The sequence below is a fragment of the Euprymna scolopes genome, chromosome 43 (assembly GCF_053919585.1).
Source record: "Euprymna scolopes isolate OS-2025 chromosome 43, ASM5391958v1, whole genome shotgun sequence".
NCBI lineage: Eukaryota > Metazoa > Mollusca > Cephalopoda > Sepiida > Sepiolidae > Euprymna > Euprymna scolopes.
In genome coordinates this window covers 23,291,322-23,308,999 of record NC_136524.1, presented here as the reverse complement: position 1 = coordinate 23,308,999, position 17,678 = coordinate 23,291,322, and the positions used below count along the sequence as shown (strand labels likewise).

General features: G+C 32.3%; 1 protein-coding gene across 3 annotated transcripts in view; it reads right to left on the bottom strand.

Annotated features, from left to right (window-relative positions):
* LOC145268236 (uncharacterized) overlaps positions 1 to 17,678 on the bottom strand; it is a 188,506-nt gene that overhangs the window by 46,232 nt on the left and 124,596 nt on the right. For 2 of the 3 annotated variants that reach the window (XM_080123560.1, XM_080123559.1), the window contains exons 9-10: positions 8,674 to 8,839; positions 1,222 to 1,275 (exon numbers count right to left, since the gene is read on the bottom strand). In XM_080123560.1, the coding sequence (XP_079979686.1) occupies positions 1,222 to 1,275; positions 8,674 to 8,839 (220 nt within the window). The remainder of the gene's footprint in view (positions 1 to 1,221; positions 1,276 to 8,673; positions 8,840 to 17,678) is intronic. The other variant, XM_080123562.1, reaches the window with a different exon arrangement.

Below are 17,678 nucleotides of genomic sequence, written 5' to 3'. Positions count from 1 at the left end.
AATATTGTAATGTTACTTTAATATTCGCAACATAAAAACATTATTTTTTCATATATAAGATTGGCTTTAAGTTTTCCAAGCAGAACATTTTAGCATTTTTCTTTCTTTTTTTTTTTTTTGAGGAGGATGTAGAGGGATTTTTTTTATTTTTTTATTTTTTTAATAAATGTCTAAAATGAATAAAATAATTGTGAATAAGGTACTTCTCCAATTTACAATCTTCGGCAACTTTGAGTCTGCATCTTCCGACAGGTTACATAAGCAACCAGAAAAGGTTGACGCGAAGACTGTCATACAGTTAATTCAAAACACTGCATTACACTCTTCCCAGTGTTAAAAGTGGCCTTCTATTTAGAAAGCCATTCTTAACATTGGGGAAGGGTTAGGATTTTATGTTAACACAACATGTTGGAAGTCATTTTTGGTTGAAATTTTTTTTTTATTTAATGAGTTTCATGCTTTTATTGAAACTTGTCTTCTGACAGCTGATTGGATAATTGCTTCAGCATCTTCCACTTACATAACATGCTGGAAGATGCCAACATGAAGTTGCTGGATAAGTACCATTAGTAATTAAAAAGTTTTTGGTTCTTGTTCCGAATTCCTTGCATATTGATGAAATTGATCAAGTAGTTTTATTTTTGAATAAGAAAATAAAACTTTATCAGTAATAGAGGAACAACTGCCTTGTCTGCAATTTTGAAAAGAATCTAAAAACACAAAAAGAACAAAGAGAGGTAGCTTAACAATTCAGACTTGCAAAATTTATGTTGAAATCTCTGCAAATTTTCATAAATCATTTAAAAATGAATTACTTTTATTAAAATATAATTACTTGATCAATTTATTTGATTTTTGGAATATGATCTTTTCATTTCGGCATGAATATCAACATTAGATTTTTTTAACATAGGGAGGAATTCTGGATAAGAACTAAAAATTCCATGTGTACTTATAAAAATTATGCTGACATTAGAAATATGCACATGCACAGACAGACATAGGAGAAGTGGTTGTACAATTCTATAAATATAGAGATTGTTTGTTCCACTCATGTTGTCCCCATGCAAAAGTAGCAAAAAGAAAAAAAAAAAGAAAAAAAAAAGAAAATGAAATATGAAATGGACGTTTTTAAAAAATATTGTTGTAAAAGCTAATGAGTCATAGAAAGAAAATGGAGATTAGATGAAATGAAAATGAAATAATATATGGTTGACTGACCCCGTTTACAAAAGGTCCCATTTGCAGGTGGGTGAGCGAAAAATCGTAGACGATCTAAAAAATGCGATGTAAATACATATAGATAGATAGATATGGAGTTTAGAGATACATGAAAAGGGAAGCAATTTTTGGTAGGTAAAAATAGATGAAGAAGCAATAGATAGAATATTAAGCAAAGACAATATGGTGCTAATTACGTATTAAACCTATTTTAAAAACAAAAACACAAAAAAATCTTTGTAAAAGCTTTATGATGTACGTACCCTTCACAAAATAAAAATCATGCAAATCGATCAAATAGTTTTTTTTTAACTAAAAAAATCAAATTTTATGATGAAGTGAGATGTTATGTTTTGATCCGCCATGTTTTTTAAGAGTGAGGCAACTCAAATTGAACTATAAAAATCAAAATCAGCCTTGTAATGGCTACAATTTTCTATTAAAATTGCCAAAAATTGTAAAAATGATTTTCTATATAACAAACTAATTGATGAATTTACATGAATTTTGGAATATGACATTCATTCCATCCTGGGTATATACACCAGAAAAGATTTTTATGCAATTTAGTTTTTTTTAAAGTAGATTTAATTCTAAATAAGCACTGACAATACAAACCTAGTATGGCGCTTGATCAATATACAGAGCTTTGAACAAACATATTTTAGGTAAAAAACACTACTATGTATTAGCATGTCATGTTGAAACTAGTAAAAATTACAAAAAAATGATTCAGTAGAAGATGTGCTAGATCTATTTTTCAGAAAAAAAAAATCTTAGACTAGTGGTCAAACATTTTCTATTTATTTCAATAGCAGAGTTTAAGGAAAGCAAGGGAGATAAGTAAAGTTGTCATACAAGATTGGTTGCCCAAGTCTTCCATAATAAAAAATATGATAATTTGATGAATTCTATTTTTACTTGTAATTATTTTTCTACTGAATCATTTTTCATCAATTTTAGAATTTATATAAATTTCGATATGCTACACAAGTACTTTATCTTTACCTTTAATATATTTATTTAAAAACCCAATATACTGCACATAATAATAACATAAAAATAAAAACTCACCACCACCACCACCACCATCATTACTTGAAACCTAACTAATCCAAGTACTCTCATGATGATCATCGATTTAACATCTATTTTGCATGCTGGCATGTGTTGGTCAGTTTTTAGAAATAGACTTCCAAACTAACCTATCTCTGGCCAGGTATTTATTTATCTCGCAAGTTCATCCTTATCACTTCTTCCCATGCTTCCCTTGGTCTTACTCTGGCAACTAACCGCACTACCTCAACTTTTCTGCATCTACAAGCCTAATCACACATTCATTCTACCAACAAAGTTTCCTACTTCTGCCAATCATTAATCAACTGGAATCTTGCTTCAAATTTTGCACTCTCTGCAATTAGTGTTACCTATTCCCAGAACAGACTAATCTGTCTCCTGTGTCCTACAATAAATTAAGAAGTTGTCAATCACCTCAACAAAAGCAACCCACTTAATGACACGCGATACAGATTTTATCCTGCAAGATAAACTGCTGATGTGCTAACTGTAATATTAGAGCAGGATCAATGAATCTCTCAAAGAGGACTTTGTTTTTAGGGCAATAACTTTCAGCATATCAAATGTCTTTGATAGAGTTTGGTACAAAAGATTGCATCACAAACTTGTAAGCTATGAAATATCTGCCAATGGCATTGTAACCATCAAACCCTTTCTGTCTGATAGATCTACAAAGTGGTTGTTGATGGGTAGAAGTCTGAAACATAATATTCTGGCTCCCAACTCTCCTCTTGATTTTCAATAATGATCTCCCAATTCATATTCTGAGATCCTTTGATATCTATGCAGATGGCACAACTGCACTACGAAGAGCATTGTGGATCAACAACTTGCTTTTTCTCATGTGATCTGGAGCATATGATGCAAGGAGGAAAAAAGTAGTTTGTCAATTAACACCTCTAAAATAAAGATCCTCTCCTTTGATTACCAATGCTCAGATCTTTGTTCTGCTCTAGTTAAAATGAACAGCACTATCATGTTGTCCTTTAGTCATCACATTCCGTGAGAGATGTTTCTGACAAAGAGTAAGAATTGCTGTTTTCTGGGTCAAAATCTATCCATCTCACACTTATCGTTGGCTGAATTTTGACCTTGAAGTAGTAGTTTTCTTTTAGCTCCTTACATCAAGTGAAAAAGAAAGGAAACTCCTTGTTTTGATAGACTCTTAGAACAGACTTTTCATTCTAGATTGTCAGATGAGTCCTCAGAATATTTTAGGCATCTCCACTTTCAGCAATGAATATCAAATCCCGAAAGCGAGCTACCAGCTTTATACCTCCGGTCACCATTGCAATTTATATCTTCAGTTGACTCCTTCTGCACCTCTACCAGTCAATGGACATTCTTGGAGCCACCAGCTTACAAATAAATTCTTCTTGAGGCCATTGAAGAATACGTTCAAACGAGAAAAGTTTCCTTTTCAGATGCAATCTTCTATCAACATAATCCTCAGATACGTTCCAAAATGGGAGTACTACTCCCACAGCAGTTGAGAGTTTGTCTCAAACATTCTGTGTTGCCTTGACAAAGTACTAAATCTCTTTTGTTCTATACAGCACCTTTCTCACAGAAAAGATTTTATTAATCTTTCTATTCTTTGGTTATTTTTATGAAAAGTGCTTGACCGAGTTTCAATTTTTCGTTCCTCACCATAAGCAAGAATTCATCTTCTGAAAACTGCAAAGAATTCTCTTTTCTTCCTTTTATGCCCAACAGAAAACATTTCATAAATTTGAAAATTTAGAAAATCGAATAATGTTATATAAATTTTTATTAAAAGATTAAAACAATTTTTTTTTTCATTTTTGGTTTCTGAGACTTTCATTGTAAAAACAACTTATTCATAGAAAACTTAGTGCTTTTTTTTCTTCTCTTCATTTTATTGGTGGTATTATTAACTCGAGTAGGAACTTAAATAGTAATGACTCAAAGATGTGATCAGGTTTATCTCTTCAAAATTTTCATAAACAGAGTTTCTTTCCAACACATTAGCATTGGATAGTTTCCTACCAGGCTACAACATGGTTCTCTCTAAATCTAATGTTAACAAATACTTAAACTTCCAATGTTAACAAATACTTAACCTTCCAATGTTAACAAATACTTAACCTTCCAATGTTAACAAATACTTAACCTTCCAATGTTAACAAATACTTAACCTTCCAATGTTAACAAATACTTAACCTTCCAATGTTAACAAATACTTAACCTTCCACATAATTAATTATTCCAATCGGGGCAACAATCCTCATGCGAGAGGAACGGGGATCTTTGCCCCAATTCTCCACCATGGAGAGAACTTGAATGCCTACAAGACACTATCCTCGAGTTTCTAAGGCCTCTCTGTACAGGGATTTGCCAGAATAACCTGGCATGAGGATACTTTTCCATAGAAGTAAACCCTGACCAAATATTCAAAATCATATAGTATTTACTGCTTAAATACGATCTCCTCACTATGGCTAACCTACATTAGCTTTTACAAGGAATAGTGCACCTTTTCCAAGTGATGTTACCTTAAATAACAGTACGAAGCTGGATACTCCACCAGACTAGATAAATTCTTGTCCTGGAATCCAGTAAAACCAAAACGAAAGATATAACATATTTATTAATTGGGGAGAGATATACTACAAAGATATACTACAACTATTTGTTAATTGGGGAAAGGAAAATTATGTTCTCAATTTCTTTACAAACTCAGTGTTTGAGAGATAAAGAACTTTAAATAGAACATTCGAATATCTATGTATCTCATATAGAGTACAAGTGTTAGCCCCAGGTAGTGGGCCCCTTTGATTTCTGAGAACTTCGACTGAAGAAAAATAAAACAAAATATCAATAAATACTTAACCTTCGACATAATTAAGTATTCCAAAGTCAACAAATACTCAACTTTCCTCATAATTAAATATTTTTCATTCCATTCATTATTCAATAGACAATCTACAAATCTCAATAACATTATGTTCAAATCACTTTTAATAGTAATTTTGATAAGTGGTGATTCATTAATAATAATTTTGTTCAAGTGTGTCTTATTGAACTTTGAACCTGTATGAAATTTTTTTAATAGGATCCTTTAATTAATTCATGAAGGTATCTCCCTTGAAGAAGATTACATAAACTGAGAAACACTCTGAGAATAAACATCCAAGATGAAAAAAGTAATCTAAATAATTAAAATAATCTAAATTATCAATCTTCATCTAAATATTTTCGGAATAATTTTTGCAAATATAAAAGTGTAGAGTTTTTGTTTGTTTGTCTCAGTTGGTAGAGTTACCTCCCTTCAATTTCTTTTTGATTTTTTATTCATTCCTTCAGTGCACATATTTTGATATTTGTGACATTTGGGCAAGCATTTAGCCTCGGAATCAATAAGGACGCTTATGTAGTTTTTCCTACTTCCCTAAACTTTATATTACCAATTTTGTTCTTATATAAATTTCCATAAAATTAAAAAATATTAGAACAAAATAGACTTAAATTTTTACTTTATAAATAAAAGGTACTTATGCAGAATAAGGCCCATGTTATCGTTGGAATTTTCTGGGCAGTTTACGTAAGATGTCGAATAAAAGTTTCGGTTTTTTTTTGTGTGTACACAAATGCTAGCCAATTTTTCAGTGAAAAATATTATTTCTGTAATTACAAAGATAATTTAATGAAAAAATTAATTGAAAAATCAAAATATTTTTGTGTTGTTAAAAATGAAATAAAATGAGTAATTATTGTATAATTTTTACGATAAATAAAAAATAAAAATTCAAATCAAGAAAAAAAAAAACCACTCACTGAAAGATAAGTTTCATAAATAAATATTTATTTTTTGAATAAATTGATGGCAAACAAAAATTTTTTGGATTTCATTAAATGATTTTTTCTTTTTTATGATTTTTTGTTCAAATCAGATTAAATATTTAGTTAAGAGCCGATTGTTTATATTGATCGGGTTATTGTCTTTATCTCGAGTGTTATTTGTGCAACATTTTGGCCGGATTGTCCTTTGACCGAATTAAGGCATGTTGGTTGTTTGAAAAAGAAAAGAGCTACGGAGCCGATAGCTTTTTTCTTTTTTTCCCAAACAACCATCAACATGCCTGATGAAAGTCAAAGGGAAATCCAGCCAAAACATTGCACAAATAACAATCAAGATGAGAGCAATAATCCGATCAATACAAATAATATAAATATTTAGTTGTATTTTTTTTTTAAACCAAAAATTTAATCTTTGGCTGTTGCAATTTCATTGGCTCAGTATTTCAGTACCTTTTGGTGGTTTATGTACACTGCCTGGAAAATTCCAACAACAGAATGGTCCTTATTCTGTATGAGCACCAAATAAAATAAAGCAAGACATGTTTGATGTCAATGGATGACCAAGGTGAAAACAGACCTAATGATACTGTAAAATCTCTCTCCATTTCCTGGGAATTAATGTTACTCCTCTGTATGCTCATATTCCCAGTCCTAAACCCCATAGTATTAGTTTTATTCTTATTTTTCCAAATTTCTATAATTTTCATCTTATGAATAAAATAAAATCTTTGCTGTGTATGAATGTTTGGTAAAAATGCAAAATTATACAATGCAGTAATATCTTGATTAGCCATTGATACCTATGGTTTCAGGGAGTATGGAAAATCTTGCTCACTGGGCACATATGTGTTCTGTTCTCCAGTCATAATATGATGAACAGAACATGTGTTATTCTGTTTGTTCAAACGAACAAGGTTTCTCATGTCTCATAGTCATCAATTGGTTATAAATTTCAGATTGATTCACAGCGTAATCTAATTTCAATTACAAATAACAAACTCAATATATAGCAATTAAATAGAGCTTATATAAATAAATTATTAGAAAATTATATAAATCATTAAATTGTTTTTAGTTATAAATTATGATAAGATTATAATACTAAAAAATCTTGAAATAAATACATTATATATATATATATATATATATATATATATATATATATATATATATATATATATATATATATACATGGAAGTTTTAAAAGCCAAAAACAATGCGAAAAAGACCGGAATCATCGCATTGTTTTTGGCTTTTAAAACTTCCATATATTCGTTTACCAACAATGCTTCAAGCAAACTACGACCTACTCATATATATATATATATATATATATATATATATATATATATATATATACACTTTAGAATAATGAAATGAAATATATCTACTTTTCTTATTCAAATTATATATTCACTACTTGAATTAAATTTTTAAATCTTATATAAACAAAATCTTTGCCGGATATCTTATATAACCAATGGTGAAACGAAGGAAATATGTTTGCATGTGATTGCGACCTAATACCTTGGAAGGATTACAAGACGTGATGGATCTCTTTACCTCCTTACTACCAGGAATTTCCATTTCAAGATTTAACATTCATTTTGGATTTAAAGTATAATATCCTTTTTCTGCCTCAATATCACATTCCTTTATTCTATGTATCTAAAATGTTTTAATAACTTTAATTTTCTATGTTTATTGCTTTTAGCAAATAAGGTGCAAACTAATAAAAACATTTGCTAATATTTTAACTCTGAGGAGATGAATAAGCATCGAAAACTCATGGGTTAAGGAAACAGATTTATTCAATTGTATTCTTTGTTTTCAAACAATAAAAAATTATATATTTGAAGATTAACTTTTTCAAATCATAAAATTTAAATTCCTAAATCTTGAGTATATATATATATATATATATATATATATATATATATATACATATATATATATATTACATGGCTCTTGTCCAGGATTTCCCTATAATAAAAAGCAAAAATAAAAAAAATATGTATGATGTATATATTCTTGACAAAATGAAAATATGATTTCAAAAATTATGCAAATAAATCAAGTAGTTTTATTTATAAATAAGAAAATCTTTAAGCGATTAATGGAAATTTGGAGGCATTCCAACGTAAATCTTGTAAGTTTGAATTATGTTGAATTATCTCCCTTTGTTTTTTTTTTTTTTTAGATTGCTTTCAAAATGGCAGCCAAGACAGCCATTCTTCTATTACTCATTAAATTTGATTTTCTTATTTAAAGAAAAATATTTAGTTAATTTGCGATTTTTTTTTTTTGACTATGACATTTTCGTTTCATAATGGGTATATACATCATGCAGATTAAAAAAATTTTTTTATAGGGGGTGGTTCTGGACAATATGCGCGCACACACACACACACACACACACACACACACACACACACACACACACACACACACACACACAATAATCAAAAAGACAAACATTAACAATCTTTCTTTATATCATATCAGAATGAGAAAAAAAATTTGTAATAATTCCAATTATATATTTATTTTTACCTTGTAAATTATCAAGTTTGGATTCATTATCCTGGAATTCTGCACTTTCTTGTGATTCTTCAGGTACAACATAACCAGCTCCTGGCCAACCTTCATATTTTGGCAAGGGTTGTGGATACATCTGATAGTCTACACACACAGGAACCCTGGAGCGTGGAAGCGCAATCTTAAAAAAAAAAAAAAATGGAAAACTTTAATCGGTGAATAAATAAATAATGAAAAAATTTATCTTTATAATATACTAGCGGGGGGGGGGGTACCCGGCGATGCCCGGGTGTCTTGAGGTAAATCAAAACTCTGGGGGGGGGGGGGTTTAAATAATAATAAAAAAATGTTTTGGTAGGTGAGTATGAGAATCGAACCCGTACCCTTGAGTTGGAAATTAATGTGTGAAAAAAAAAAAATGTGCGATGTTACCATCGGGCCACCACGACATACAGCGTAGACGTTTGAATTTATTTATGTAACTATAACTATAAAAACAGGCGTGCGTAATAAAAGTTAACTTTGCTGCTTCCATTTGACCTAATTAAGAAGGTCAAATACAAGTCACGCAGCGTAAGCGTCTATTCCCGGCGCATTGCTGTGAACACGTCCGTTTGAGTTTAGTTTCATTTTATTTATACTAAAAAGTCCAATCAACACGCGAGAAGCCAAAATAACAATAATTTTGTAAAAATCGACGTAAATAAATCTATACGCTACGCGCTTTCCTAATTCCTAGATATTATGATATAGGACCTATATACACAGTTTTAAGCGATAGTAATGACCCCGGGAGCGCGTGCGAAAGAAGCCTTTTGAAGACATACACGAAATGATCACACACACATTTTGCCTTTTATATATATAGATGTGTCGAATTGGAAGAATAAAAATAATCTATTACTAATAGAGATTTGGTAAATGTCTGAATTCAAAACTATACTATTAACGCTTTTAATTGAACCATTGCATCTATATTATATTTCTCTTTGTCTGTCTGGTCCACTTTTTCTTGTAAAGTACTGGTCTCACTTGGCTGAAATTTTGTTTGGACCGTTGTTATGATAAGGTGAAGTGAACTAAATATTATGGTATCCATTCAATGTACAGTTAGGGATTAATAGGAATTAACCACAATACCACATTTACTTTAAAAGTTTGGCATGAAACAATCATTGTAAGTCAACAGTCTATAACTTTTTCCTGTTTTTAACAGGATAAAAAGTCTACTTAAGTTTTAATACTCAATTCAGGCGGATGGTAAGGTAGTATAATATCTGTTCTGTTGTCATAAAACCTCCTGCTTCGGAGGATGGGGTTAGCAGAGATCAACAAGAAACACATATAGATACTAGCAAAAATATGCAATTAGAGGAAGCACATTATTGCTAATAAGAATAGGAAACTCAGAATGTCTGGATATATTTATTTATCTTCTTTTTAGGAGGTTAGACACAAGGTCAGGTGAGTTTTGAAAAGTCAGCGCATTAGGTGAAGTGCACTTGTGCTTACAAAAAACTTGAGCAGCCCTGTCTGCATTAATCAGTTGGGGGTACCTTCGGCAATTATCATTAAGTGAACCCTCTTCTCAAAGAGCAAGTAAAGCCGGGTAAGGTGAGATTCCTGTGACTAAACAGAACCAGCAACAAAGTTATTGTTAGACTGATTGCCAAGGACCTACCCAACTTCTGTCGCAGCTAAGTAAGCAGGACATATACCTATACATTTATTTATATTTATATGGGGGGTCAACAAAAACAATCCTCTCGTTACGACAACCGGTTCTATGCACGCGTCAGATGACGCCATGACCTGACCTGATTTACTTTAAATAGTTGAAGAACTGGCCAAATTTCATGTATGTCGCGTTAGCTCAGTTGGTTAGAGCGTTGGGTCATTATCTAAACGTTTTGGGTTCGAATTGTGGTGTGAGATGTCTTTTTTTTTTCTTTTTCTTTTTAAATTTAAATGTTGAACCAGTGTTATTTAAGCCATTTTTCATGTAACGTTCATTTTTCTGGTTTTTTTTTTACTTCGCTTATTCTTAGCAACACCCAAAAACACCTGGGTACCCACCGATTTTTTTAATTTTAATATCGAAACAGGCTTATTTAAGCCATTTTTCACGTGTTTTTTTTGGTTTTAACGTTCGTTTTTCTGTTTTCTTTTTTGTTTTTTCGATTTTTACATTTAACATCGTTCGTTTGCCTTACGTTAGTTTTTTTTGTGTCTTTTTTTCGATGTTTTGATTACCCCACCCCCGCTTAAGTTTTAATGTTCGTTTTTATCTTTTCTTTTTTTACTTCGCTTATAACAAACAAACTTGGTCATTGACCTCATTTGCTGAATAGCTATTGCTTACGTTGGCGTCGTAACCCTCTACGACTTCCATGCGGGCACCTATCAATTTGGTTCTTACTTAAATAAATTAAAACATTTTTCAGTAACTAATTCTGGCTGGGCGAACGGTTCATGTTTTTTTCACATTTTATTTTCAAACTTCGCCTCAGAGTTTCCGGTTCGATCCTACCCCCCCCCCCCCGGTTTCTCTTTTATTTAAGAGCACACACACCTCCAAACACTCGGGCAACGCCAGGTACCTCCTGCTAGTCTATCTATATATATAAAAGGCAAAATGTGTGTGACCATTTTGTGTATGTCTTCAAAAGGCTTTTCTCGCACACGGTCCTGGGTTCGTTACTATCGCTTACAACTGTGTATATAGGTCCTAAATAATAATATGTACGATTTGGGAAAGCGCGTCGCATCTATATAATAATATCTAGGAATTAGGAAACCTTGTAGCGTATAGATTTATTTACGTCGATTTTTACAAAATTATTGCTATTTTGGCTTCTCGCGTGTTGATTGGACTTTTTAGTATAAATAAAGTGAAACTAAACTCAAACGACATCTTCTTGGCATTGCGCCGGGAAAAATGTCCAGAAGCAATCAGCTTTGATCAGACAGTTCTGGACAATTGGGAGCTGCTTCCCCCCTACCCAACATCTGTTGGGGGAAGAAACAGTTAAATTTGGGTAAACAAACCCAAACACTGCGTGACTTCTATTTGACCTTCTTAATTAGGTCAAATGGAAGCAGCAGAGTTAACTTTTATTGCGCACGCCTGTTTTTATAGTTAAATAACCTGTTTAATGTTGTCTGTCGCCGTGGCTCAATGGGTAACGTAGTACGGTTTTTTTTCACACATTAATTTCCAACTCAAGGTTACGGGTTCGATTCTCATACTTACCTACCAAAACATTTTTTTTTAACCCCCCCCCCCCAAGACACCCGGGCATCGCCGGGTATCCCCCGCTAGTCTATATATATAAAAAGCAAAATGTGTGTGATCATTTCGTGTATGTCTTCAAAAGGCTTTTCTCGCACACGGTCCCGGGTTCGTTACTATCGTTTACAACTGTTTATATGGGTCCTAAATAATAATATGTACGATTTGGGAAAGCGCGTCGCATCTAGATTTATTTATGTCGACTTTTACAAAATTATTGCCATTTTGGCTTCTCGCATGTTGATGAGGCTTTTTCGTATAAAAAGCGAAACTAATTCAAAGTTAACAACGAACAACGTTCTCGGCATTGCGCCGGGAAATGTTCAGAAGCAATCAGCTTTGATCAATGTTGTACATCAGACAATTGTTATTCAATCTGGACAATTGGGAACTGGTTCCCCTCCCCCCAACAGATGTTGGGGGAAAATAACAAAAACAGACAACTGCGTGACTTCTATTTGACCTTCTTAATTAGGTCAAATGGAAGCAGCAGAGTTTACTTTTATTGTGCAGTAATAAATTCAAACCTGAGTATGTTGTATGTATGTCGCGGTGGCCTAATGGGTAACATCTCCCGTTTTTTTTTTCAAACATTAATTTCCAACTCAAGGGTACGGGTTCGATTCTCATACTTACCTACCAAAACAGATTGGCTATAAAGGGATAAAATAATCTATTTAGAGATATGCTTATAAGAATATTAGTAGATACATTATTTAAGCAAGCAGTTACAATAATTTTTAAAGCCATTTATTTATATTTTAAATACAAAATAGAAAACAAGATAAATTACAGAGTAGAGATTAGTAGCAGGTTGCCTGGCATTGCCCAGTTGAAAAAATACACTTAAATGTGATATTTTAATTTATGCAGATTTTATATTTATTATTATAGCGCCAATTCTCTATTGGTTATTATATTGTACCCAATATATTGTAGTGATTAAAAAAAAAAAAAATTGCTTTCGTGCCATTAGTCAGAATCGAAACCAAAAGACATAGCTGTCCAGCATCATTCATTACCATCTGTACTATGTCCTTATGTATAGAAAAACTTAAAAAATAATGTTGTAAAATGTATATTTGTGCATGCATAAAAGAACAGTTTAAGTTGACTTGTGCCTGCCAAATGCCAATTATTTTCAATTTTGGTTCTTTAGCAACTATTTTTACCAACTAAACACCAAATGGAATTTGTTTCACACAAACAAATCCTTTATATAACAAGTTTCACATTTGTACACCAAAAATTGACAGAGGAGTTTAGTAGAGATCGTTCCCCCCAAAAACCAGGTCACTTTATATACATGTTTTTTTCCCATAAACCTATAGCCTTGATGGAGGGGAGACTAAAACTTGCTGCTATGGTCTCAAATGATCTGAAATAACAACAAGGGAAGACTGGATTTCAAATATTTCTCATATCTCCCCCCTTTTGCAAATAGGTTTCGAGTATGAATATCTCCAGTATTAAATAATCCTTATACACTCAAATTTAATTTATGTATGAAAACCAAAGAGAGAAGATATAAGATATGAGAAATATTTGGAATCAAGTCTCCCCTTGCTATTATTTCAGATCATTTGAAACCATATAAACAAGTTTTAGCCTCCCTTCTATCAAGGCCAGAGGTTTTGGAGGAATATCAAATATTTTGTAATTCATATGCAAAATTAGGAAAACAAATGACTATGATTGAAATATTGGTAAAGGTGCAGTATTTTTCCACCCTCAAAAAATCCTTTCAAATTACCAATATTATAGGTTTTCAAGGGTACTGAAAATGAAAATAACAGTTAAAAATCTCAGAAAACGGGTAGTTTCCAAGATATGAAGAAATTATAGTTTTAAAAAGTGGGGTGATTACTTTTCTATATCAATTTATATATATTTTAATATAAAATAAACGTCCACTTTATAGCAACCTTTTTGGGGGGAGGGTGTCTGTTTTCTTTAGGGGTGGTGTTTATGTGGTAATTATAGACCAACACAAAACCTACCCTAAAAAACTTGTTTTCTTTAGGCTTTGGGGTGTGCTAAAAACAAATATCACATTTAAATTTTCTGCAAATAAGTATTTTTTCGGTATTAAGCAATGTAATTCTTTGTATTATAAGTGGTGGTCATTGTTGTACATGCAAGTGCACATATTTTTGCTTAATACGCGGAAAAATACCTTATTTGCAGAAAATTTAAATGTGATATTTGTTTTCAGCACACCTGAAAGCCTATAGAAAACAAGTTTTTTAAGGTATCAGACTGCAATAAACACCACCCCTAAAAAATTTTTTTTTTAAATTAAAAAAATAACAGACCACTCCCTAAAAGGTGGTCATAAAGTAGGTGATCATTTTACGTTGAATCAATATAAAAAAGTGTCCTCCACTTTTTGAAACAATAATGTGCGACCTTAAGGGCAAATGTCACATAGCCACTACACAATTCAGGTCATTACCTTCCCAACAAGCCTTCATTTCTAATCTAATTCTAATCAATAGTCGCTGAGACTTGGAACTTATAAAATTGCCAAAAAAGATGGTATATCTATATATGGATGTATCTATACTCGTATCCAAATTGAATATTGAAATGCTCATATCTTTGCTTCTATGTGATGAAACTACATGATAACTTGCAGGCTTTTTGGAGATTATGATACTATTCTATGGTTAACATTTTATGACAATTGGTCAAAAAGAACCTATATTTTCAAACCAATAAAACATGGCCAAGTTTGCCTACATTTGTATATATAGTGTCTTGGCAGGCAACTTTAGTTGTCTCCCCTACAGTTGTATATTTGCTGCTTCTGTTGTCTCCCCTACATATGTATATATAATGTCCTGGCAGGCAGCTTCAATTATCTCCCCTGTGGCCTTGCTAGGTCATTAATATGTATGGATATATTTATACGCACAACCAAATTGAATACTGAAATGCTTATATCTTTGGTTCTATGGGATGAAACTAAATGAAAATTTTCAGGCTTTTTGAAGATTATAATACTATTCTATGATTAAAATTTTATGACAATTGGTAAAAAAACCTACATTTTCAAACCAATAGAATATGCCCAAATTTGGCTACTTTTGTATATATAGTGTCTTGGCATGCCAGTTTTAGTTTTGTTGATTTGAGATGAATTGCTTGGTTGTCTCCCCCTGTGGCCTTGCCAGGCCAGTAATAGATTACGAGACAAATCCTATAATTGCCCATCCCCTAAATAATTGCAGTGGCTTAAGTTGGTAACATGGAAAATGGTTGTCAAGAATCTGACAGAATGGAAAGAACGAGGAGGGAAAATCCCCTCTCGACCTTAACTGGAAGGGTACATAGAGTAATGCTATCCTAATGTAATCCACTGTTAGTATAATTTCAGAGAAATCATTGAGTGTTGCGATAATGCAAAGTGATTTTTAACAGTGATCAAAAGAAGTGGAATCATTTGGAGAAGACGTTTTAGGCATGCACTGCATCCTATGCATCCATCTCAGAGCAGATCCTAAACCCGCACTATCAATTCAAGACAACACCACCAGTAGAGAGGTGACAGTGGATTTGTGATTAACAACACGGGCTGACAAGCTGGGTGTGCCAAGTTCAAACTCAGTTCGTTCGACAGAAACATTTTCACTTAGGAACCTTGGAAAACTTCACATGGTATCTCCTGTAAGTACCAGATATCCTTCTAGAAAAATTCCTAATAGAACAATATTGGAGAAACAAGTGCCAACAAAAATCATCATGACTGATGCTCAACAATCAAACAAATAAACAGCAGCATTACAGAGATTCTTCTTTAAAGGAGACTTTGCTGGTTTGGTCACTTTCTTTGATGCCTTGAGGAAGAATTTATCCCCAAATTGGAAGCTTCATTTGCACCCTCCAGCTGGTGCGGATAATGCAGAGGTGGCCAACTAAAGACTTGGATAGGAACTGTGAGGAGAGGTATGGAACTGGTGGTCGGCCTGACACTTTTGGTGTTCAATGCTGGAACCAAGATTGGCCAAAGTATACTAAGGACTCAACTGGACTGCTTTGAGACGAGACATGGTGAACTAATATAGAACTGGCTCAACCCATTGGGTGAATTCTGATGCAGTTACACTTATACAGTTATAAAGTAGTGAAAATCTGGGAAGACTTGCTGTTACTCAGACTCCAAGGAATACCATTGTTTTTTACCATTTAAATTTCATTGGTAATGACTCATGTGAGAACTCTTAGCGAAAAGGAAATGGTAATCATTCTTACAAGAATCTCTGGTTCTTGTCTAGAATACCCCCCTCCTTATATTATAAAAATAAAAATAATAAAAATCTGCAAGATACATGACAAAACAAAAATATCATATTCTTAAAATCATATAATTTGATCAAGTAGTTTTATTTTCAAATATGAAAATCAAATTTTATGAGTAATGGATTCTGTCATTTAAAAAAAAAAAAAAAAAAAAATTAGAAACAAGGGAGATAACAATTCATACTTAGGATTGTAATATGTTGTAATGTTTACAAATTGTCATGAATTGCTTAGAAATGATTTTTTTTAATAAAAATAAAACTGATCAATTTATGTAATGATATTTTTCGTTTTGTCATAGTTAGATACATCATAGAAATTGTTCTTTATCTTTGTTTTTTCATAAAGGGGGAATTCTGGACAAGAACAAAATCTCTTGTTTATCATTACTTTTGTCTTTCATTTCTTTTCTATCAGTAGTTGCTTATTTCATCAAATAAAAACAGACAATTAGTCGTCGGACACAAGCACACATACAAAGATGTTAATTTGTAAACAAATACTTGTCCAGCTATTGTGATATAGATGGATTAGTTTGGAAATCAATTTCTAAATAGCATGTCAGTATATAAAACAAGACATTAAACCAAATATGATAATCTTAACGATAATTACAGAAAATGGCACAATGAATATGTAATAATGTGAGTCTTAAAGACAGGCTTAGCTTTGATGACGTCAGCATCAGATTACATCTGGGCAGTATACTGAAAGATTGTTTATAGTTATAGAATTAATCCCTATTTTAGTAACATAAATTTGTTCGACATTAAAGTTGTGTTTGACAAAACATTTGCTTATTCTCAAAGTAAAGAAAGAAGAAGAAAAAAAAGGGTTGGAATTGTTCTTAACTCTTGATGTTGTACTAAAGAGGCTTTTTCTCTCCCACCACTTGTTCGCTTCTTCCCCAATCAGCCATCATATTTTCTTTTTTGTCTTCTTCCCAACCGACAGCAACCTCACATGCACGAGAAAATGTCATTGCCATGGAACAAAATAAACATCTTTTTATACTGCCACCTCAAACCACAATAGCCTCTAAATTTGTATTTAGCTTCTTATTTTTTGCATCGGTTTCAGGTTCGAGTGCCAGTGTTTCTTTACAGAGGGCACATGCCAACCGTGGGTACTGTGGTTCTCTACACCATTATTACATATAGCTAGATGTGTACAGAAGAGCAGAGAGGGTTTGGTCACATTGAAAGAACAGCTAAGTGTTCTTGAGTTAGTAAATATATAACAGTTGAGTTAGCATGGTCAGTTGGCAGGGGAAGACCAAGGAAAAGAGAGAGTGATATAGATGAATTTGAGAGAAAGAAGGATAAATAAAGACCTGAACAGAGATAAATTAGTTTGAAAGTCAGTTTTTAAAGTCCGTCCAACACATCAGCATGTAAAACAGATATTAAACCAAAAATGATGATGA